The following is a 25409-nucleotide window of genomic DNA, read 5'->3' on the forward strand; positions in this document are numbered from 1 at the left end:
GTGGTGTGGGGCATCAATCGCCTATGGTTGCCGTTCCAACTTGCTGGACTTTGTCCCATGGCTGCTCCAAAGAAGCCAGAAATATACAATTTTTTGAAAATAATTTTAGAAAAATAAGAAGAAGAAGAAGTAGTAGTTGAAGTAAAAGTGTATTAGATTATATTACAAGGTTCAATTCAATGTAAAAAAAAATTGGATGAGTGTATATTGTATATGTCCGTATTAAAAGAAATAGAGATCGTTTATTGTATAACAAAGAAAACCTATTACTGAACCGTATCGGTCTTTCTAATGAATTGTCAATTTGTCATCTGTTTCAGGCATCATCTTCCACGTCTAGTGTTTAAAGCCATCTGTTACTGGGTTCGGGCTGTGTGTCCTACATAACCAGTGTAGGTTGACTGAACTAAGACACAGAAAATTAATTTTTATTGGGAAGACGTCTGAGCTTCACTAACAACCAAATTGAGCCATGAAAGTGAGAGAGAAGACGTCTGAACCTGACAAGGACTCATGAAACTGTAACACAGAGATTGGAAGCATGTTGAATATTCCAAGTAGATACGGAAAATATTTGAATGATCTAAAAATCTCACTGTAGATATAGAAAAGATTCCATTCTATAATGGAAGATTGTTTTTACTAATACAATATTGGATTCAACATTTTGTTGAATATGAATATTTTTAAAATATACCGTAATATGTTTTCTTGATTAATAGAGGTGGAAAACGATTGAAATAAATTACTGAAATAAGAGAGGCTAGAATATTCATATTGAACTAACGGGCAGTAGCTTAGGAGTATCAACCTCTTTCTCTTTCTTCTCAAAGAGAAGTCAGGAGTTTAAGTCTCAGAAGAGACAAATGTGTGTGAGTACTAACTAAAAGAAATATATATATATATATATATATATATATATATATTCATATTGAAGCATTTGAATTTAATCAAAAAAGTGAAAAGAAGTAAAAAAATAAGTGAAAAATTAAATATGTCAAAGATAAAACAGAAGTCAAAGGAAAAAAAACAAAGAAGTTATACAAGAAGTATAGCCTTAAAGAAATTATTTACACTAAGTGAAATTCAAACTTTAAACCCTATATTTTGTGAGGCACTAAAGCCAAGTGACTTTACTTCCAGAATTCTCCAGAAGTTTGAGTTATAGTTGAAGCAACACATTCAATTTTTTCTTTTTCCATTTTTTGGAGATGGAAGAATGTTCTGTTGCATTGGGCCATAGAAGATTTGCAAGTAGTACAAGATGGCTAGACATCTACTCAGGCCCACTAGTTGAGATGGATAAACATATAGTCAGGCCCACTAGTCTTACCGACTTAAATGACGGCATGCTTTGAAAGCCACAAACTAAATGAATGTGGGACCATATTCCACACATTAAATAAAGCCGTTCAAGTGGTCGGTTATAATAGGTTACTTTGAACATCATTTTTCATATAAAAAAAATTTATTTGGGCCATGAAAATCAGAATATATATAGTCAGCTTCATTGTTTGATCCAGATAAAATGGGCTTTTTAATTTTGTGACACCAAGGGACAATATTTGGGCCTCAGTGTAGAGACACCCGCAAGCTTTTTTTTTTTTTTTTTCGAAATTTTAAGCTATTGACATAAATTATAATAGTATTTACAATAGTGGGCCTTAGGCCATAACAAGTGAGAGACAACAGGCCCAAAGGCAAAGCATGTCATACATTGGCGTGTAGTATACCCGCCCTCAAACTTGTTTTTGTTTCAATATATACCAAGTATTACTTTGGCATGCATAATAATATAGCAATTAGGGAAAATGATACTTTGGTTAGGCCTACCATTTTAGTCCAATTCTTATATCCAAGTATCATCTCTTGTTTTTTCTCTCTATAACAACCAATGGTTATGTTATTTTTTACCTTACTTCGGCCTATGTATCACAATTTTAATAGTTTATAGTATTACTATTCTCTTTTTTTTCATAATAACTACTGGAGGTCGTCAATTACCAACTCTGATGATGAAATTTTTTTCATTACGTTCATTGCATCGTGCAACGAGGACAGTTAGACCGTTTGTGTAATATATATGTCAACGCGTGTATTATACGCATAATATGACGGTTGAATAAACATTGTACAATTCAACAGACCTAACAAAATTTTTCTTTTTAGTGATTAGTTGAAAATCAATCACAACATCCAAAACAATTTTTGTGATTTAGTTTCAACCAATCACAACATTTGTGAAATAAAAATTTTAAAAAAATGTTCTCCCGAGGCTATAATTGATTCTTATTCTAATCATGGTATCTACCAACTTCATTCATCTCTTTATGACTGCAATTAAAAAAAAAAAAAAAAACACACACACACACACACGCAAAAGAAGCAACCCTTTCCCAGCAAGTTTTTGAAGCATCCAAAAACTAATGCACCAAATTACTTCTTAATGGGAACCCCCCTACAAGTACTCAAAAATTCTCGAGTTTTGATGTTCATACAAGTGTTAGTGTCTTCAGATTTAAAGCTGAAAATAAATTAAAGGAGATTTTTTCATTTCCTTTCATGTCCTTCCCTACCAATTCAAACACTTTGAAAAGTTTCAGCTTTAATAGTATTCAAGAATAAATAAAGAATCCAAAACCCACTGAAAATTATAAATAGAGATAATGATGATGTAATTTCAATCTTCATTTGTAATTACAAACTGAGTTTTCATGTTTGCTTAGTCGGTGGGATTTTATTTTTATATTGAAATTAGTAAGAAAATTCAAATAGTCAAAGACCATCAAAATCCACCCACCAACCAATATCAAAAAATCATTCAAAATTAGTAATAAATATTGAAAACCAGCTAAATTTATTGTAGTAACGTTTGGAAATGGGAACACTCGAATTTGAAGATGATCTTTAAATTAAAAATTGCATTAAATGATAATCAATTGGATTAAGAGCCCATCCCATCTTGGGGAGAAAGCTGAGATCAGAATAAACTCACCATCCATCCATCCCAGAAAGGAATGATTACCTTTTTCTTTAAAATATAATACTATCATTCTTTGTATGAACATGATTATATAGGTTGGGCCTCACAAGAGTGTCTAATGACTTCAACATTAGCTGTTAGGTTCAACAGTAATTAATATTTTAATAACACTAATACAATCATTATTGACTAATCAACGGCCCATATTGAGATTTATCATGAGATTACCCTGAACTTGGATTAGGCAGCTAATCCTTAGAAAACAGTGAGAGTAGAGTGAGAAACAACCTTTTTTTTACTTTCCCTCACTTTTTCTCTTTTTTTGGGTACCGCCCCACCATGTTCCTTTCAATTTCTCTCTACAATTCAACACCAAAACACGCACACACGTAGTGACAACGCAGCATCCAAAGCTGTTGCTGAGCCAAAAAGAAAGAAAAGAAGAATTGGGGGAAAAAGCAGAGGACTTTCGGTTCCCTCATATGCTCATCTCTACACCAATCTGGTAAGTCACTTCTCTCAAATACTATTTTTTTCATTCTCTGATTTTCTCTCAGAACATTTCAAGTGTAACCAACCTATCACTTCATAGTACCAGTTTTCTTCTCTTTTGCTTTTCAGATATTGAATTTGGTTATCATCATCATTCATTCATGTTCAACTGGTTTATTAAGGTGCGTTTCTGTTGAATTCAATTATAATTTCATTTAACTGTGTATTTTATTGTAATTGATTTGAATTTATACAGTGGGTTTTGGGTTATTTCTGAATTGATTTTCATACCAAGCAGATTGGAAATTTTTTTGAGTGACAGAAGGAAGAGAGACAAATGGGTGTTGGGTTGCTGGATATTGGAGTTCAAATCCAGAAATTTATGGTCTTTGCGTTCAGAAGATGTTATAGATCAGTTTGTAATCATCCATTCCTTGTAGGTTTGGTGTTATTCTTGATTTTCCTGTACAGATCATTTCCTTTTTTGTTTTCCCTTTTCGTCTCTGCCTCCCCTGTTCTTGTTTGCACTGCTGTTCTCCTTGGAACCCTTTTGAGCTTTGGGCAGTCGAATATACCTGAAATCGAGAAGGAAGAAGAGAGAATCCATGAGATTTTGTCTTTGAAAACTGGGGTTTCAAGCGATGCTGTTGTTGTTGAGAGAGATGAGAGCTTTGATATAGAGAGGTACACTGATAAGAGAAGGGATGTAGTTGAGAAGTCCATTCAGGAAGCAAGTTCCACATCGAGTAAGGTCAGTGAACTTGACAGAGATGATAACAGTTTTCTTGAGAGCTCGCCGTTGATCCAGGAGAATTCCCGGGAAATTCAATTTGAGAAGCGGGTGATTGAGGAAGAGGAGAGAGAATTACTTGATTCGGGATATGAAAAGAAGAGTGAAGTTAATGAAGAGAGCCCACGCCATGGGGAAGTTGTTGAGAATCAATACTCCCTGATTCATGAGGTTAGGGGGGAAGTTGTTGAGAATCAATACTCCCTGATTCATGAAGTTAGGGATGAAATAGTTAATGGTGAAAATGACAAATCATCAGTGGAATATGTCGATTCTCGCATGGCTGGTGACTTCGATTCTTCTCAAATTCCCCCTTGGAGACAAGTGGAGGCGGCAGATCATGATGATGAGGCTTCGGATTATGGGTCTGATGATGCAGAGAGTTCCTCTCCTGACGCTTCAATGGCTGACATCATTCCAATGCTTGATGAGCTCCACCCACTTTTAGATGAAGACGCTACTCAGCCTGGTCACAAGTCCCATAGTGACTCTGATGCCGCTTCTGAGCGGTCTCAGAAATCCAGTGACAGCATTAATGAGTTAGATGCGGATGCTGAAAACCAAGAAGAGGAAGAAGTTGGTGATGACGACGACGAAGAGGAAGACGCGCAGGGGGGAAAAGAGGATGCAGTTACATGGACAGAGGATGACCAAAAGAATCTCATGGATTTAGGAACTTCTGAGCTGGAAAGGAACCAACGTTTGGAGAATCTTATTGCTAGGAGAAGGGCAAGGAAAGATTTGAGGATGATGGCTGAGAAGAACTTGATAGACTTGGATAGTTCTGACCTTCCGTTTAATATTGCACCCATTTCAATAACAAGACGCAACCCTTTTGATCTTCCTTATGACTCCAATGACAACATGGGATTACCGCCCATTCCTGGATCTGCTCCATCTATTCTATTACCAAGACGAAACCCTTTCGATCTTCCTTATGACTCAAGTGAAGAGAAACCTGATCTCACGGAAGACAGTTTTCAAGAAGAGTACAAGACATTTCATCAAAAGGAGACTCTTTTCCGGAGGCATGAAAGTTTTAGCGTGGGACCATCATTATTTGGGCCTCACAAGCAGGAGAAGCAAGGTAGCAGGTTAAGACCTTATTTTGTACCAGAACGAATGGCTTCAGAAAGAACAAGCTTTTCTTACTTTCAGAGACAATCAAGTGAACTTAGTGAGTCCCAGGTGAGCTCCATTCCTGAAACAGAATCAATGTGTTCAGCCGGTGGTCAGGAAGTGGAGTTGATCTCCAGCACAGAGCATGTTTACGAGCTTGTTAAAGATGGAAGTGAATCCTCTGAAGAGTTAGATACTGCAGAGTTTGGTCAATCTGAGAAGAAAGATGATGTACTCGGTGAGGTTGAAATTAAATTGGGGGGACTGGAATATTATCATGAAATGGAATCGAGCTTATCAGTAACAGGAGATGTAGCAACTCCCATGGAACACGACACAGGTGGAATTCATCTGAATACAGGAGCAGCTGACAGCATTCAATCAAGCATATCATTGTTATCAGAAGTTAATGGAAAGGTCTTTGATGAGAAAGAAGATGAAGGGTTATCAATTGTGGAGCCAAGAAAAGGCAATGTTATTGAAGAGTCTGGCATTTCAATGCAACCTTCTTTAGAAGAGTCGGGTTTCAACTTTACAAATCGGTTGGTGGATGATAGTCAGCATAAGGAGCCTGTTTATGATTTAAGCCCGACAGGATTTGGGAAGAAACTCTCTTCTTCCTCCGTTTCTTCTGAACTGCAAGTTGAGATACCCGAAACGGGCTTGCCAGCAGTGTTGGATAAAAGAACCATTCCTTTTGCAGATAGAGATTCTGGAGTAAGTAACCAGAGCATTGAAAAGGACACTCCTATCAGCGAAAAGATGTTTGAAGGCTCATCACATTTGCATGCAGTGGATGAAAATGAGTTGGAATTGAGAGAAGTTACAGAGATAAGTGAGCATGATGTTATGAATTTTGGGTTCGCACTTGTTGACCGAGATGTTGACAGTGAAAATGCATCGATATTGCCTGACCTTGTTTTCGAGCATGCTTCAAATAATCCAAAACCATCTAAATTTGTGGAGGATCATTTTATGTATCAGGATGACAATCATCAGCATGAACAGAATGAGGTTGCCTCATCAATCTTTGACACAGATATACACGTAGTGGTCCAGCAAGATGTGGGTGAAAAGGTGGATTCCGTGGATTTAAGTTCTCAGTATAAGTTGTCTGGGGATCTAAATTTATTTGCACCTGAGGACGACCAAGCCTCATGGAGTGTTGAGCAACTTTCAGGGATTTATCCCTCTACATCTTCTGAGACTGAACTAATAGTGGAGCGCTCAATTGATAAGGAAGTAGCTCTTCAGTTTGAACAATATCAAGTCCACTCATCAAGCTCTGATGCAAATTTCCTTGTTGACATCCACCATGAAGCAGATGATAGGCTGGTTTCTACACATTATCAATATGTTCCTGAGAAAAGCTCTGTGTTGGAATTGGAGAAACAGATGTCTTCGTCGAATAAGTCTATGGTTCAGTTGTCTTCCGACACTCATGAAGAACAGCAGGTAAGTCATGAAACTATAGAGTGTGAGTTGTTTTTATAATATTCAGATTTGTTATGTTCATCCTTTTTCCCTTCTTTTTCTTGCTTCAGTTCTGCCGAAATAGTTACATTTATCACTATTCTTGCAAATTGTCTGTGGTGATGCATATTACAGAATAGGGTAAACAACTTACATGTTCCCTATAGTCTGAAGAAGTTACATTAATGCCCTTCATGTTGAGAGTCAATTGGAGACACCTATAGTCTACTAAGAATAGACCATGGATGATGGTACTTCGGCCTTTTGCAGTATGCGAGAGTAAAATAAAGTAAAAGGTAAAGTTAACCAGAATTTTATGTGGAAACCCCCAATGGGGAAAAACCCCTGTACTTAGTTCAGATAGAAGTTATTTAACCATCCTAAAAATAAGTACAACCACAGTACTTCGACTCAATTTTTCACCTGAACACTCAAAAAGACGTGGTTGTTGCAGACACCTTAGATTACCACTTGTTACCACTAGGTGCCTTCAAGCCCAGCTGTTGTGTACCTCAAACCTTACTCTTGTTCCTTCAAGTTTAGCGTTGATCCGTCAATGTGATCGTAATCCAATGATACTCTTTCAATAGTGATTGTCCAACGACCTTCTCCCCACACGATGATGGAATTGTTTGATGGGCTGCTATAACTCTAAGCATACTTTGATGTAGATTGATGAGGCATAGCTTGTTGACATCCGTAATATTTCTTGAGAAAAGTTCAATGTGATCATAATCCAATGATACTCCTTCAATGGTGAATGTCCAACGGCCTTCTCTCCACAGGACAATGGAATTGTTGGATGGGCTATGTGACGACCTCTGTGAACGGGTGTAATGTGGGCAGGTGTGAGACACTGGACGAGCTACCACACTGGCAGGCTACGGGTGTCATGATCCCACATCGCCTAGGGAAGGTGAAGGTGAAGTGCCATATGTACTTTCAACATCTTTCTATGACATAATGCATTTGAAAGTCGTGATGGCTGTGAATCCATCAGAACTCCGCAGTTAAGCGTGCTTATGCAGGAGTAGTATTAGGGTGGGTGACCTCCCGGGATTTCTAGTCTTTTTTCTTTTTTTCTTTTTTTTTTACATGGGGCAAGGAGGGGGAGGGGGTAGATGAGAAAGCTTGAACTTGGCTCCCACACACCAATGGGGAGATGCCCACCACTAGGCTTCCAAGGCCTTCTAGTTTTGGGGAGCCAAAAGTGGACAATATTGTGTTGAGTAGGGTGAGGGCTGTTGTAAATAGCATCAAAGCCAGAACCCAGCCGGAAGTGTGGCCAACGAGAACGTTTGGCCCCGTGGGGGGTGATTATGACAACCTCTATAGGCGGGTGCGAGAAACTGGGCGAGCTACTACACTGGCAAGCTACGGCTATCATGATCCCACTTTGCCCGGGGAAGGTGAAGGTGAAGTGCTATATGTAGGTTCAATACCCTTCTATGATACAACGCGTTTTAAAGCCATGATCTATGTTACATGTATTCGGACACGGGTATGTATCTATGTGTCGGACATGTCAAATCTCCAAACAGAAGGACACACGGACACGGCTAAATTTTTTTTTTTTTTATAAGTAAAATGTATTAAAGGCGTTCAAAAGGGGAATGCGTCCCAAGCTATACAAAAATAAAGCGGAACCTATGATCTCAAAAAGCCCAAAAGGTCCACAATATCCTCAATAGAGGAAAAATCTCTCCCCCAACCCCAACAAAAAAGAAATAGAAAATTTCAACACCCCAATGGAGGACTCCTTCCCATCAAAAAATCTTCTATTTCGCTCTTTCCAAATGCTCCACCAAACACAAAAAAAGGGTTACCCTCCAGAAGACTCTCGCCTGAGCCCCTACCCATTGGCCCCTCCAAATATCCAGCAATTCCCGAGAAGTCTGAGGCATGACCCAATGAATACCAAACAGACCAAAAATGATACTCCAACAATCATGAGCCACAAGACAATGCAGCAACAGGTGATCCACTGACTCCCCATTCAACTTACAAAGACAACACCGATTAACAATAACATGTCTTCGCTTCCTCAAGTTGTCCAAAGTCAAAATCTTACTCCAAGCTGCAGTCTACACAAAAAAGGCCTCCCTAAGAGGCGCCTTGGACAACCACACCTTCTTCCACGGGAAGGTAACGCCATGAAAACCAGAGATGCACACAAAAAAAGACCGGACCTGGAACATCCCCAAAGTAGAAGGCACCCAAATCAGGGAGTCAACACCAGTGCCCTCCACCTCCTGTTTATACAAGAGAGCCAACAAGCCAGTGAAATTATCCAACTCCCAATCTTGAAAAGATCGTCGGAATCGCATATCCCAAGACAACCTCCCACTATCAAGGCGATAGCAGTTTGCAACCATAGCATGTTTGTCAACAGCAATCCTGAACAGCCTTGGAAACAAAAGAGCCAAAGGCCTATCCTCGCACCAAGGATCCTCCCAAAACTGGACAAACCTTCCATCCCGAACTCTGAATCTAACATGTTTGGAAAACTCGTCCCATCCTTTTCCAATGGCCCTCCACACCCCCACTTAACTAGCAGACCTGACTGGCCTAGCTGACCACCCCCCTCTCTCCTCCCCAAAGCGACAAGAAATAACCCTTCTCCATAATCTATGCCTTTCACTGCCGAATCTCCAAAGCCACTTACCAAGGAGAGTACTGTTAAAGGGGGCCAATCTCCTAATCCCAAGCCCGCCCAACTGAAATGGCCTGCAAACCTGCTCCCATCTAACAAGATAATACTTAAACTCCTCTCCACGACCCCCCCAAAGGAAGTTTCGTTGAAGCATCTCAAGACGTCCAACAACCGAGGCTGGAACCCAAAAAAGCGAAAGAAAATACGTTGCGAGGCTTAACAAGATACTTTTCACTAACGTAACTTTACCACCCTTGGAGAGATATTGTTTTTTCCAACAGCTAATCTTCTCTCGACCCTCTTAATCACCGGGTCCCAACTTCCCACCCTCCTGGCCGAGTCCCCCAGCGGCAAACCCAAATACGAGATAGGGAAGCGTTGCATCCCACACCCTAAAACAGCAGCCAGAGTGTCCACCTCTTGAACCTCCCCCACAAGGACAAGCACACTCTTGCCCACATTGACTTTCAAACCAGAGACGGCCTGAAAGCAAGCCAAGACACATCTCAGATACCTCAACTGGGGACACCTCTGTCTCGCAAAAAACAATAATGTCATCTGCAAAGAGCAAGTGAGAAATCTCCATCTGCTGAACGGAGTCGGGGCCGATCTTGAAGCCCCTGATAAAACCCAAGTCCACCGCCCTTCTCATCAACCTACTAAGAGCCTCCATAACAATAATAAAAAGGAACGGGGAAAGAAGGTCCCCCTGCCTCAGACCGCGAGAACTGCCGAAAAACCCCGTAGGAGACCCATTCACCAACACCGAAAATCTGAGAGTGGAAACACAAAACAATCCATTTCCTCCATCTGTCACCAAAGCCTATCCTCTCCAACAGGTAGAACAGGAAATTCCAGTAGACATGATCATAAGCTTTCTCGATATCCAGCTTACAAAGAACACCAAGAGCCTCACTACACAATCTAGAATCCACACATTCACTGGCAATAAGAGCGGAATCCAGATCTGTCTACCCCCAATGAAAGCATTCTGAGACTCAAACATAACTCCATCCAAAACCTCCCTCAATCGAAACGCAAGTACTTTTGCGATAAGCTTGTAAATGCACCCAATCAGACTGATTGGTCGAAAATCCTTAATGTTAGACGCACCACCCTTCTTAGGTATAAGGGCAATAAAAGATGTGTTCAGTGATTTCTCAAACCGCCCCGTGGAATGAAACTCATGAAAAGTGCCCAAAACCTCGTACCGGACCACCTCCCAGCTCTCCAACAGAAATCTCATAGTAAAGCCATCCGGGCCTAGAGCCTTATCACCATTACAGCTCTTAAGAGCCTTCAGCACCGCTTCCTCCGAAAAAGGACTTTCCAATCCATCTCTTTCCAAGGCAGAAATAGAATCAAAGTGAAGATCATCAAGACATGGCCTCCGTTGAAGAGGCTCAGAATAAAACTTTTGGTAGAAAGAGACAATACCGCTACGCACCTCCTTCTCCGTAGTCAAAACCGCACCATCCACACACATCCGCCCAATGTGATTATTCCTCCTATAAGCATTAGCAGTTCTATGGAAAAACTTGGAATTCCGATCTCCCTCTTTGAGCCACAAGACCCGAGATTTCTGGCGCCACAAAATTTCCTCCAAAACTGCAATTTCCACACATTCTGCCTGACAAGTTGCTCTCCTACTGCGTTGAGATTCAGAAAGAACACCCTCCCCTTCTAGTCTATCAATCTCAGCAATATCAGCCAAAGCCCTATTCTTCCTCCACTCCAAACTCCCAAAAACCTCCTTATTCCACCACCTGTGATTATTTTTCAGAATTCAAAGCAAGAATAAAATTCGACGTACCCACCACCAGGTTCTCCTCCCACCAAGAATGCACAAGTCCCTGGAAGTTATCCGCACGAAGCCACATATTCTCAAATCTGAAAGGAGTGCTATGAGATCTCAACCCTCCATAGTCTAAAACCAAGGGAATGTGGTCCAACGTCACCCTAGCCAACACAGCCTGAATAACATCCGGAAACTTCTCTTCCCAGTCACCGGAAATCAAAAATCTATCAAGGCGAGAGAAAGTTGGTGCTTCCCTTCCACTGGATCAAATGAAAGAAGCTTCCTCAAGAGGAAGATCAATAAGCTGATGACCATCAATAAAGTCAGAAAAGTGCATCATAGCCTAAGTCCACGGACCTCCTGTAGATCTCTCCGCCAGGGACCTAACCACATTAAAATCACTTGCCACACACCAAGGAAGAGACCACCTCCCCTTCACCCCACTCAACTCCTCCCACAAACCATCCCTCACATCATCATTAACCGGCCCATACACCCCAGAAAAACCCCAAGTGAAACCATCCTCCTCCATCTCCATCACAAAGGCACAAGACAGAGAAAAAATCCCCCTAAAAACGTCCACCTTAGCCATACATCTCCTATCCTACATGATAAGAACACCGCCTGAAGTCCCCATATTCATTTTATTAATTATTTTATTTTATTTTCTGGAGTAAAGTAATGTTTTTATCTAATATAATGTTCGATATAGGCATTTAACTCATTTTAAATTAATAATATAGAGTAATAATATAATGTAATTGAATGATTGGATATGTTTTTTAAGTACATGTCCAACCAAAAGTGTCGGACACATATCCCATACCCATGTCCAAGGGATACGTGTCCGACATAGGTACTTCACTACTTTTGAAGAGTCCATGTAACAGAGGCCGTGATGGCCGTGAACCCATCAGAACTCCACAGTTAAGCATGCTTATTCAAGAGTAGTACCGGGATGAGTGACCTCCTGAGAAGTCTGGTCCAGGAGAGCCAAATGCGAACAATGTTGTGTTGGGTATGGTGAGGGTTGTTACAGGCTACTACAACTCTGAGCATACTTTGACGTAGATTGATGAGCACTCACTTTTCTCAAGTGAAGTATATAGGTGTGTGAATTGAAATAACAAAGAAAACAAGAGCACAAAGAAGGTTTAAGCATGAACTCTAAAGCTTTATGAAGAATCTAGGTATTGGTTCTATGTAAAACCATTGTTGCATTCTAATATTAATAGCAATGTCAAACAACTTCAAATTGATTTAGGATACCTTTTCCAACTTCCAAAAGACTTCAGAAATGATTTGGAAAAGAAGTTTCATGAAGTCTGAATCAAATTAGGACTCGTTTTTTGAAAGATAGAAACACTGAATTCTTGTAGACAGATAAAAACTGTACTGGTTCACATAATTTTCAGAACATTGCAAGATGTACGGATACAGAATTATGATGTAGTGGTGCAGTTGTCTCTGGAGTTTGGAGTGAATTTTTATAAAAACATAAGATAGTGTATAAAAACATAACAGTTGCAGAAGTCTAAAGAGTGTACTGGTGCAGGAACATAGTGTACACGGCGCAGAACTCATTGTTTTGCTTCAAAATCCAGAAGATCAATTTAAAACTTTGTCCTAGTTCTTTTCAAAAACCTTGTCTCGTTTAATAAAAAATTGTGAACTAAAAGAATTAATATTTAGTGTCCTCACTCACTCACTCACCTTTGATGTGTGTGAGTACACCAAATGTTCACAAATGCATCATCCTGGAAGCTACTTGGTAGACATGGCTCAACAAAAAATTATATGTGTGTGTGTGTGTGTGTATACAACTTGAAAATTTAGTTTTGGGAATGAGTTTAACAGTATGACATAATGACTTCTGTTACATGGGCTCTTCAAAAGTAGTGAAGTACCCGTGTCGGACATCTATCCCTCGGACATTGGTATGGGATATGTGTCCGACACTTTTGGTTGGACATGTACTTAAAAAGCATATCCAATCATTGAATTACATTATATTATTACTTTAAAATAAGTTAAATGCCTATATTGAACTTTAAATTAGATAAAAACATTACTATACTCTAGAAAATAAAATAAAATAAAATAATTAATAAAATGAATATTTAGCCGGGTTTGTGTGTCCTTTTGTTTGGAGATTTGGCACGTCCAACTCCTGGATACATACCCGTGTCCGACACCCGTACCCTAGTCCATGTAACATAGATAATGACTATAAGGACAACAGACCTAAGTTACGTGTTTTGAGATGGATATGTCATTTTCACAACAACATGGACATGGATTGTCAAACTCAGTAACCTCCTGAAACTTGAAACATAATGGTGTGTTTGTTGAGAGGTTACAGGTATATTTTCATCTTATTAAAATGGGTAAATTACAATCAATAATATACCCTTGTGTAATTTGTCCAAACCTCAGGGTAGGTCGGTGTAATTTACCCTATTAAAATCATAGCTTAAAACATGCAAATGCTAACTATATTATGTCATTAATATAGCATGATGCTCCTGTAGATCTGCACATCTTTTTGTAAATGATTGATGTCTCTTAAAATTGTCTAATAGTAATCAGGCAAAAAATGAACATTGCTGGTGTCAATAGGTCTATGGCACGCAAATTGTGAGTAAATGAGTAGTGTCCACAATATTATCGACTACTGTACTTCTAAAACATTTATGGTTCTTACAGTATCCGCTACATATGCTTGTGTTACTCATAAAATGTCGGTTATACCCATGTGACATGTACAATGTATCTAATATTAATTGTAACACTTTGATTATTTCGTAATTTAATATCATGATATTGGTCATACAGGAATGGAAGTTTTCGTTGGTGTATTTATGGTCACATTTAAGTCATTCATTTAGTAAAATTACTGTTTTTTCTATTAAAAATAAGTATTATTAACCATCCTGGTTCTGATGATCAATCAGGAACCATTGATTATCCAGTTGAAGTCTATTGAGGAAGTAGGTGCTCCCAGCAATTTGAATGTGTCAGAAGTCCAGGAACCCAGTAACAAAGTTCAATCAAATATCTACTCTCCCTTAATTCCTGACACTGCCCCCTTTCCATTTGAAGTTTCTGAAACCAGATCCGCTACAGGTCTAGCCGATTTAAAAGACATCCTTGATGGAATGGAAAATAAGGAACAAATTCAGGTCTCAAAACACTTCAATTATCCAGCAGAAGCAACTGGGTCTTGTGTTGATGAGCAAAATATAATTGAAGAGGCAGATAAGATCAAAGAGATTGACGAAGGATTGCTGTTAGAATTGGATGCAGTTGGTGACTTCAGTGTCAAAGAATTTGGATCAAAATTGAATGACATTGAAAATCACTTGGTTCCTGCTGGAGAGAGGTTTCTTGTGCCGCGTGATCTTGAAACCAAGTATGACGGAACTGTTTGTGACCTTATTGAAGCTGATAAAATTGAGCCTATTGTAGAACCAGAGAACCCAAGTGCATATAGGGCTGAGGAGGAGATCCATCAATATCAAGATGTGGAGGGTGCCTCAGAATTTCAGATGTCTGGGGCAAGCTACACCAAGCATATTGGTTCGCCCGTTGGGGAAAATTTTCACAGAGAAGTCGAGATTCCTATGGATTTCAAATCAGTCAATGATGGATCACTGCAAAAGAAAACTGAAATTGAGCTCGCAGATTCCAAAATGAACCAAATTTCAATTTTAGACGAGATCAGTTCAGGGATTCCTGTTGTTGAAACACAATCAGTTGAAGATATTGATTCCATGTTTTTTAATACTAAAATTGAATTTGGGGAGTCTGAGATACCGCACCAGGATCAAAGTGAAGTAGAGAGCATTTCTGAGACACCAGTTCTTGGAGCAAGGTCTCTTGATGATATCGACTCAGACATTGACCAAATTGATGAAGAAGAAATTAAGCAACCTATTGTTACTGAGTTGCTCCATGCTGAGCAGACACCAGAAGAAACTGAACCCGGGTGTTCTGAACATGGGATTTTGCAGAAAGATTCAAATCTGACAGAAAACAAAATGGAGTTGCCAGTTATTGAGGCAACATCAGTCGAAGATATTGGTTTGGCTTTTAAAAGTCTCCATGAAGACATAGGTATTGAAAGACGCATCCTCCCCAGTTCAGTTGATGATAATCCAGATGTACTCGTATCCAAAGATCCTGCAAAAACAAATTCAGAAATTGAGCTTGGAGAGTCTGAGATGCCCCGCCAGGATCAGATTGGAGTGGAGATCACTTCTGAGATGCCAGTTCTTGAAGCACACTCTCTTGAAGATATTGATTCAGCCTTCAAGCAAATTGGTGAAGAAAAGGGTAAGAAACCTATTGTTACTGAGTCACTCCATGCTGAGCTGACGCGAGAAGAAACTGAACCCGGGTGTTCTGAACATGGGATTTTGCACGAAGATTCAAATCTGACAGAGAACAAAATGGAGTTACCAGTTATTGAGGCAACATCAGTCGAAGATATTGGTTTGGCTTTTAAAAGTCTCCATGACGACATAGATGTTGAGAAACACATTCCCCCCAGTTCGGTTGATGATAATCCATATGTGATCGAATCCAAAGATATTGCAGAAACGAATTCAGAAATTGAGCTTGGAGAGTCTGAGATACCCCACCAGGATCAGATTGAAGTGGAGATCAATTCTGAGATGCCAGTTCTTGAAGCAGGCTCTCTTGAAGATATTGATTCAGCCTTCAAGCAAATTGGTGAAGAAAAAATTAAGAAACCTATTGTTACCGAGTCACTCCATGCTGAGCTGACGCCAGAAGAAACTGAACCTGGGTGTTCTGAACATGGGATTTTGCTCGAAGATTCAAATCTGAAAGAGAACAAAATGGAGTTACCAGTTATTGAGGCAAGATCAGTCGAGGATATTGGTTTGGCTTTTAAAAGTCTCCATGAAGACACAGATGTCGTGAGACACATCCTCCCCAGTTCAGTTGATGATAATCCAGATGTAATCGAATCCAAAGATCCTGCTGAAATGAATTCAGAAATTGAGCTTGGACAGTCTGAGATACCCCACCAGGATCAGATTGAAGTGGAGATCAATTCTGAGATACCAGTTCTTGAAGCACACTCTTTTGAAGATATTGACTCAGCCTTCAAGCAAATTGGCGAAGAAAAAGTTAAGGAACCTATTGTTACTGAGTCACTCCATGCTGAGCTAACAACAGAAGAAACTGAACCCGTGTGTTCTGAACATGGGATTTTGCACCAAGATTCCAATCTGACAGAGAACAATTTGGAGTTACCAGTTATTGAGGCAAGATCAGTTGAAGATATTGGTTTGGCTTTTCAAAAGCGCCGTGAAGACAGAGATGTTGAGAGACACATCCTCCCCAGTTCAGTTGATGATAATCCAGATGTGATCGAATCCAAAGTTCCTGCAGAAATCAGTTCAGATTTGCAAATTGCCGAAGCAAGTTCTTTAGGAGATACCAATATGATTATAAAGCAGGTCGCAGAAGGTAATTTGGAGAAGCCACTGAAATCAGATTCTGAAGGTGGATATGCAAGAACAGAGGCAAATGAAGTAGGTTCCTCCAAGGAAGATGAATCAAGCATTAAAGAATTTGGTGTGCCAGAAACTAGCACATGCGCAGTTCAAACATCTGAAGGTTTAAATTTAAGTATGTCTCATGTCGAAGAAAAGAAAGCTTAAATCTCATGAATCAAGCTGCAGTTCCAGGCTTTCAGCTCCTGCTCATCTCCAGTGGTTCTGATAAACAAGAGGGCAAGATGAGAAACAAAAAATTGGTTTGACTTTTCCTCTTTGGTTTTCCTCCTTTATGGTGAGATTTGTGGTCTTCTGGTTTGGTTAGCAAGTTTGTCTTCGTAATGGTGGGAGGGTATTGTTTGTGTTATTTCGAGATTTTTTTTTTTTTACTGATTGATTCTTCAAGAATGAGTTTTTTTTGTACTTCTTGAAGTGTGAAATTTCCCATTTAGTTATGTTTCTGGGAGTGAGCTGGTTGTGGCATACCTGGAGAAAGGAATGTTTTATTCCTTCCACTTTGTATATCATTTTCTTTTCCCTGTTGTAAAAGTTGCCCTTTAGAGTGTTTCTAAAAACATATTTGTGCAGATCTTTTTTTTTTCCCTCTGAATGTCTTCATCTGTGGAACTGCCTTTTGTGGAAATTCTTTCAATTGATTATACAGAAATCTTTCGCACTTGACAGCTTTTTGTAACTACTCCTGATGATCTGATATAGTTTTCAGTTTCTCTCTTCTGCCTTCTTGCTAAAATTTGTTTTGGTTTCAGGAACGATTAGATTTCTTACAATAGCTCTATATTATCAGAACATTAAAAACAGAAAACAACATAAAACAGTTTAAAAATCGTTCAACAGTTTTCATATACTGAGTTAAAGGAAAGTCCGTTCTCTGTTCTTGAATCCTTGGAAATTATTAAAACTGTTTTCAGATTGAACCAAACATGCCATTTATTTTTAACATGAATTTCACTTCTTAAGCTGGAAACGACCCAATCACTTAACATGGAATAAGAAAACCATGTCACATTCTATAACTCAAAATTGCCTTGGTCTTAAAAGATATTCATGCTTAAAGACAAGCTAGAATGAAACATAAAAGCGAAATGCCTTTACTTGGAAGCCTCATTTTCTCCCCAAAGCTAATAGCAAATCCATTCAATTCGTGGGCTGCATGAACAAATCTACAAATCTCATGCATTATGCATTTCAGTTCTTCTTTCTTGAGAGCTAAGAGGATGACCATATCAAATACACTATTTAACCATAAATATCAGTATTGAACATGACATCACAATAAGTAGAAGTAAAAACCTACCCTGTCAATAGGGGAGGCATGTCACTACAATGCACATCAGCGAAGGAGAATGACCCTATCCATATAATAAGCCCCTTCTTTTAAAATAGATAGAAAAATCGGAGCAGGTCTGTACTCTGTAAGTATTTTTTTTTTTTTTCCTGAATTATTCTGTAAGTATTATGCCTGTATCATTTCCTGCAGGTGGTTGTTTTAATTCACAATCAAATCAATGATCAGCAACAGAATATAGAATTCAGTATCCACATGACGCAATCTCATAGATCATTGAATTACCAGTAAATTTGTGAACAAAAAGGGTCATTACTCTTGAATATCAGAGTTTCTTTTAATTACAGTACAGATACATTTTGCTTATAACCTACAAGTCACATCCTTGCTGAAACAGCACTTTGCATGCATTTCAAGCCAGCGATAATTGTTGACTATTATTAGACTGCATTACGCAATGCTCACTGCCTTTGTTTCTTCTGGGATGGGCCTGAAGAAGATCCAACCTGATTAAAAATAAATAAAAAGAAAAAAGACAAAAACAGAGAGCACATTCAGATAAACAATTTCATCATAGAAACCAGGAGACAAAGCAGTTTATTTGTTTATTTCTTCCAAGCATATACCAATAAAAAAATTTGCCCAAAATTTTGTAACTTTATTTTAACGTGACATGAATGCACCCTTATTTTGCAGTCAAGGGGAAGGGAATGCTTCTCGTTATAACCTGCACAAGGAAAGTCGTTTGGCTTCTTGCTGTTTAAGAATGCATTTGCCTTGGGGGAAAACCAGAATGGTTTGAAAGAATTTCAAATAAATTTTCACATGAATTTTCCTTCTTTTTTTTTTCTTTTTTTTTTCTTCTTTTACTTGATAGTGATAAGTAAAATTCATGGAGTCCCACAGCCCTTATATGTGGGAGGTACAGAAAAGAAAACTATTCGATCGAAATATACATATTCAATCAAAAACTCCACCATAGGATATATGGATATTGGATCTGCCTTTTTAAGTGTAAGATACAAAGAACTTGAAACAAATAACTCAACTTCTGAATTGTAATTTGCATAACGACTCAGGATGGTACCCACTGATTTTTGCCTTTTAGGTTATTCACATAAATTTGGTCTCTCTCGTGTACTGCTTTGAGGTTTAGTCGATTGCTTGGTTACTATTATCTGTTTGATTAGATAAATTGTCATAACTTGTTCAATTGCTTGATTGGTGTTGATCAAATAGAAAAATGAATAAATAATTGATCAACTCATTAGCTAAAATTGATTAAAATTAAATTCAGGCAAAAAGTAATCAAAGATTGACTTACATCTATCCACCTTTCCTCTAGGTCCATCTAGAATACATAATCCAACTAGAAGAAGAGACTATTTTCAGGTAACAGTTGAACCTTTCCTCCCTGTCTCTTTAGTGACAAGCAATATTAAAGTAGTTGATCCTCATCTTACAGACTTTTATTCTCTAACAGTGATTGTAACATATTAAAATGAAAGTTGAGCATGCTTACAAGTGATAGTTGTTCACTGATGTAGGTCATTGACCTCAACATAGCTTCAAGTGTATCTCTAGTAAGCTGAAACTTCACTTCCGTCTCTCCTAAAGGAGACTTGGTATAATCTTGCAGCTGCACCCAAAAAAAAAAAAAAAAAAAAAAGGGAAACAACATTATAGAGCAAAAAAAGAAAAGAGGGTCTAATAGCTAAAGAGATAAGATATCAGTACCATGTATGGAAAAAAAAAAGGCAGATTTTTATTTATTTTTATTTTTTTTACTTGGGAAAAAAAAAAAAAAAAAGGCAGAATGTTCATGAATTTTTGTTGAAATATGAGCATAAAAAACACAAACTGCAGGATGAGAAATGATACCCATAACTAAATAAAGCAACAGCAAGAACCCCATGTCCTGATTTTTCATCAATTTACACATTCCACTAACATAAATACACTTCAGAGAATGCATTGTGTTTCTTCCGAAGCATCTCAGCATATTAGGTTAAAAGCAAAAATCTCTCTTTATTCACATACCTTCAGACTAACGATGGCCACTCTATTATTTGTTGTGTTCAGATTCTCCAAGGTCCAAGTCATTGACTTGAGGCGGGGTAGAATTCCCTGTATCAACAAAAATCAAACATTGAGATAAAAGTGCAAAAAGCATACCTATGTGAAAATATTATAAGAAATCATTGATGCTTGATTGCTGGATAAGCCTTCTGAATTTTTTAGTTCCTTAGAATTCAGAACAAGTGAGTGTGGCCGAAACTACATATACTGACATGGATACGTGGTGAAAAAAAAAAAGAAAGAATAACACTAGAAATAAATAAATTTCTGAAATGGTGGAAGTAAAACACTTTGGAGACAAATTGGAAGAAAACCGACCCAGGTCAAGTTCCGGTAGCTCGGCTAGTTATTCACCCTATGCAGATTTTGCAGAAAGAATGAATTCAGTCCAATCAGGAGAGTTATACCACAACAGCGTAAGACATTAAATTAGGTGCACAAAGTTACCAATTTACCAGGGTAGCCAAGCCATCATATAGGTGGAACTAAAAACAAAGCAAATAATAATAAGCAAGAAAGGAAGAAGAGAGGCCATAAAATGTCTTTTAACAATCAAATAAATATAAAGGTACTAAACTAAGTATTACAAAAGCAAAACTCATTTATTACTTCCTTATACCAGATTGTCAGGAGGACCATCGTCGCATTGGAGAGGTATGGGAGCCAAACGTGACACATTAGTTTCAGCAATAATTGGTGGAGATGCCCCTAGATTGTTGCGACTAAAATGAGCAACAGGATCATCTTGTCGAGGCCACAGTGATGCAGAAATGTCGGAAGAAGATAGCACGCCTGCATTGACCTGGTGAGAGAAACCTGTCCTTGGCAATAGATTCTGGCAGAATTAAACATGAACAACATTAAACAAAATGACAACAGAACAAGAAAATGGTAAGTAAGTGATTACAAAAAAAAAAAAATTATCCATGCAAAGACTCGGAGAGTTAAATCTAGGAGCAGACCTGAAAGAGAGGCAGCACCCCCACCCCCTCAAAAGAAAAGGAAAGGAAATGAAAAAAAAAAAAAAACCCTTTAACTTGCAGCTCTTCAAAGATATGACTCATTTAATATTACAAGTATTATCCCCACATTCCCTCTATCCCAAAGTCTCTTCACAGTATGTTGGTGAATACATACTGATCAAGTAAAAACAGTAACTAAATAGTTAAGTGTCTCTACAGTTTAAGTAAAAACACAGAAGAAACAACTGAACTCAGTAATTACTAATTAGCAAGAAGAGTCTTTCTAGCAATTCCTTATTCCATAATTCTATTTCAAATTGGCAGGAATCTGTGAATGTAATCACGGATGACAGTGCTACATCATGGAATCTGCAATAGATCGGTTAATGAAACCACAGGCTAAAATCTCCAAATTTAAACACACACACATATATATATATATCGGCATATCTTAGTGTTAGTATTAGCCAGAAGAAAGCCTGCAATCTCAAGTGGTGAATCTGTAACATGAAGCACTGCTAGAATACAACACATAAATGCTCCGATCTTTTAAGTATGGCCCATATGCATCTTTCATAAATATAAACACATCAAACCAATTTCTACTGCTTTTACTGTAGTATCCTACTTTGTTCAACAAGTTAAAGAAAGTTCACCTGGTCCCTGGAGATTTCCACCTTCCACTGGTTTTGGTGTTTCTGGAATAACATGATAAGAATGCTTCTCAGATCAAATGACAATTCAGGTGGAAACACCTTCAAGATATCATCACCAGCAAAGTTCTCATGTACGCATTTTCTGATAAGCAAACGAAGGCATGCCAGAACCTACAGAATTTTAATTGTATATGGTAATCAAGTGAAAAGAAACTTGTAAAAGAGCACATATCTTATATATGTTTACTAGAAGCTGCTAAAAAGTAAGAATAAACATGAAAGTAGTGCAACTTCTGATGAAATATTTACAGCATTCCTAACATTATAGAAACAATCACATGGAAATAGACACATTCATAATGTTCAATGTAACACCATGTCATATTTCAAGTTGCTATGTTTTCATCCCCTAAAAACAAATTTTTTTTTTTTTCGTAGTTCCTCTAAAAACAATTGTTTAAGCTTCTTAGTAATATTGTATAGTAAAGTTATACAGCTAAGTAAGTAAGTAACCAGAATTGTACGATACAAAATATGATGCAGCACCAACATTCATAAAAGAAAGAGGCAATATGTATTACATCATGACAGTATGGTGGTACATTACATGATACACTAATAATTATGTAGCGGTGAACTTTTTAAATAAATATTAGAGTATAATATAAAGGTGTTTAAAAAAAAAGCTAAGTTTTCTTTTTGCTTTCTTCAGCCACTCTTGAAAAAATAAATTTTCCGTTCATTCATCCTCAGAGTTTATATTGTTTATTTTATGCTTTCCACAGGAAAGGAAGTCCAATTACTTAAAGCTATGAGATTCGACCAGATGCGCAAAACAAAATTTGTATTTAAATTTATTTTCATGATAAGATCTACAATACAATACACAAAACAAAAATGACCAAAATCAGAATGCAATACAGCCACAATTAAGTCAACCATGCTATATCAGTACAGCTGTGTCAAATTGAACCACAATTTCAAACCCCAAATTCCACATCGTGTACCTAGATGGTTTCACCGATGGACAAAACCAACATATTACCATTATACTTCTCGGACAAGTATTAGTTTCTTTTATTCTTTGGATTTCCAATCAGGTTTAGCATTCAAAGGTTAAATAACAATTTGACATCAGAAAAGCAGGGCCAAACAGCACGAAATGGTTTTATCAAACATAAAATGCTCAACGTTCAGAAGACCTTCTTTTGAGGTATATATCAACTAGAATGGTACGTGAGATAGGTACATGTGATAGAACCCTTACTGCTCCAACAACTGATCAAGATTAAGCATTCTGCTATCATTAAATGAGAAAATTTGAAGAAAATGTGTGTATCCATTAGATTGCACTTTTGTTTTTGAATTCCTAATGGTGAATGCCACTAGGTTTCCATAAAGCCACTATTCAACAGCTATAATAGCTCCAAAATCCTATAAATGCAGCTTCCAATATCTTTCAATAACATAGTTACATCCTAACTTCAAAACAAAGTTCTTTCATTCAAAATGCATGACATGAGCCAATGCAGTGTAAATCTTAAACAATATGAACATTCACCCACTAAATTCATGCACTTAAATGAGCAATCTTTCATCACCTCTGCTGCAAATGGTATCTTTATAGTTTTTCTCTATAATAAAATAAAAAGGAAAAGGTTTGTATAAATGGGATAATAAACTTCTGTAAATAATACAAGAACCCATCCCGGACATTACTGGAATTTGAATCCGCCAGTTTGTTTTTACAAATCATTTTAATGCAGAAATCCTACCATGTAATAAATTCATCAAGCAAAACCATGGGACTTTGCCGTATTTTTTCAGTAATCATTTTAAAATTTTCCTTGTACTAAAAAAATTCAAGATTTCAATCATGGCTACCATTTTCTGCCCATATCCCATATGGGTTCAATTTCCAATGATTGAAAACTTCTGCCTGATTGCTACGCCAAAACAAGTAACCATTAAAATTCAAAGGGGGGCGAAAGAGACCCTACACGAATCGTTTAACAATAGATACACATATATTACTGAAATTCAGTAGTATAAACAGTGAAATGCAGTTCTAAATCTGGTTTCACCATAATTTTATATAACTGGTGCCAAACGGCAAATACACAAATCAACAAAGCAAACAGTGTAAAATAATCCCACGCTAACGTACTGCTTTGGTTAGCACAATTGAAAGCTTTTGAAACATAACAGGGGGAGAAATATTTATAGAGAGACAGAGAGAAGGAGAGAGTGTGTTATTACAGGGTCGACTTCAGGAATGGAAGGAAGATTGAGAAGGGACTGAACATGGGACTTTTCTGGATTGGAGAGGCCGGTTTTGCGGGTCTTCCATAGGGTTGTGAGTATGTGTTCGAGGTCTTCTTCGGACTTTATGGATGATAGCTTGTGCAGTTGCAGGTATATCAGTGTGTCTTCCTCCATTTTCTTTAATAAATACAGGTTTCTTTTCCGTCTCTAGCCCCCGGAGATTTTTGGCTGTCGAAACCCAAAGGGGTTTTAGACTTTTAGTGCCCCAACCCACCTTTACTTCGAATTAGGAAATTACAACATTACCCTTATTACTATAAGGATTTAAATACACTAAACCCTCTCATATTTGGGCTAATTACACAAAATGAAGCATTTCAAAAAAAATTGCCCCGTGTTCCCAAACATTTGCACAATTGTTACTAATACACCGTTTGTTCGGTCACAACCAAAAAAAAAGGTTTAGTGTAAGCTCATCTCTCATCTCTCATCTCTCATCTCTCATCTCTCATCTCTCTATTTGAAATGACTTTATTAGACCATCTCCAATGCAAAATGTCATTTCGAGTTGCTAAATCTATATTTTGAGAGGAGTTACAGTGTCAAAATGTTATATTTTAGCAATTCTGCTCAAATGGTGCATTTCATCCAAAATGCTATATTTTTGCAATCTCAGCCTCCATTGAACCAAGCCCAACCCACTTCTAGCTTCCCCAATCCTACTTTAACTCTGACTCTTGAGTACCGTTGGTTTCGAAATTACCTTCCCATCTTAACCATTCGTTGCATTCTATCCCATATAATATTTTTAGGGCAAATCATTTCAGCCTCCCCAATTGCCTCCATCTTTATTCTCGTTCTCGACTCTGAACTTGCCCTATCTCTCCTGTAACTGCAAACTACAAAATCTACAAGAATCAGAAGTTCAAAACCCATATATTTCAGTTTATCTATCTGTTTGTAAGAATCAAAAGTTCAAAACCCATATCGGCATATCATTTCAGATTGTTCAAAAACTCAAAACCCATATCTTTCAGTTTTAATCGCCCGCTGTTCCAATTCGGGTTTGCCGTTCGCAAGCTTCAGCCGCTATCTCCCAACTCTCAAGCTTGCTATAACAACCCAAACCTGGGGTCAACCAAAGACAACACTGTCTTTTCCTATGTCAATACATGACACACGAGTTGGTCCAGGGTCTAAAATACTCCAATAGCACAGCTCGACAAAGGCGGTCAAATGAACAAGTCGAAGGGGAAGGATCAGCTGGCTGAAAAGTATTGGTCGGTAGGCTGAAACGGTTATGAA

General features: G+C 38.0%; 2 protein-coding genes across 3 annotated transcripts; one reads left to right on the top strand and one right to left on the bottom strand.

Annotated features, from left to right (window-relative positions):
* The first annotated feature begins 3333 nt into the window (after positions 1-3333).
* On the top strand, positions 3334-17446 carry LOC132313472 (uncharacterized). The gene is made up of 4 exons (XM_059812249.1): positions 3334-3488; positions 3605-3657; positions 3774-6839; positions 14263-17446. Exons 3-4 carry the CDS (start codon positions 3813-3815, stop codon positions 16999-17001), a joined length of 5766 nt encoding a protein of 1921 aa, XP_059668232.1. The 5' UTR covers positions 3334-3488; positions 3605-3657; positions 3774-3812; the 3' UTR covers positions 17002-17446.
* An 828-nt stretch (positions 17447-18274) lies between these two features.
* On the bottom strand, positions 18275-24342 carry LOC132313473 (uncharacterized). 2 transcript variants are annotated; one of them, XM_059812250.1, is made up of 7 exons: positions 24099-24342; positions 21840-22010; positions 20841-21056; positions 20183-20269; positions 19665-19781; positions 19467-19562; positions 18275-18648 (listed from the first exon to the last, which is right to left on the bottom strand). In XM_059812250.1, exons 1-6 carry the CDS (start codon positions 24276-24278, stop codon positions 19512-19514), a joined length of 822 nt encoding a protein of 273 aa, XP_059668233.1. In that variant the 5' UTR covers positions 24279-24342; the 3' UTR covers positions 18275-18648; positions 19467-19511. The 2 variants fall into 2 exon arrangements, with proteins under 2 accessions (XP_059668233.1, XP_059668234.1); XM_059812251.1 differs by lacking the exon at positions 19467-19562.
* Between the last annotated feature and the right edge of the window lie 1067 nt (positions 24343-25409).

The sequence above is a fragment of the Cornus florida genome, unplaced genomic scaffold (assembly GCF_030987335.1).
Source record: "Cornus florida cultivar Cherokee Brave unplaced genomic scaffold, ASM3098733v1 CherokeeBrave_3.0.0_Hap2_Chr06, whole genome shotgun sequence".
Taxonomy (NCBI): Eukaryota; Viridiplantae; Streptophyta; class Magnoliopsida; order Cornales; family Cornaceae; genus Cornus; species Cornus florida.

Excerpts from the sequence above, each read along its gene's own strand:
- LOC132313472 (XM_059812249.1), top strand. The coding sequence starts at position 3,813 with ATGGGTGTTGGGTTGCTGGATATTGGAGTTCAAATCCAGAAATTTATG. Across the intron at positions 6,840-14,262 it reads ACACTCATGAAGAACAGCAG|GAACCATTGATTATCCAGTT; the intron begins GTAAGTCATGAA and ends ATGATCAATCAG.
- LOC132313473 (XM_059812250.1), bottom strand. The coding sequence starts at position 24,278 with ATGGAGGAAGACACACTGATATACCTGCAACTGCACAAGCTATCATCC. Across the intron at positions 20,270-20,840 it reads ATGGTCCTCCTGACAATCTG|GGAATTCTACCCCGCCTCAA; the intron begins GTATAAGGAAGT and ends TTGTTGATACAG. Across the intron at positions 19,782-20,182 it reads TGGCCATCGTTAGTCTGAAG|CTGCAAGATTATACCAAGTC; the intron begins GTATGTGAATAA and ends TTTTGGGTGCAG.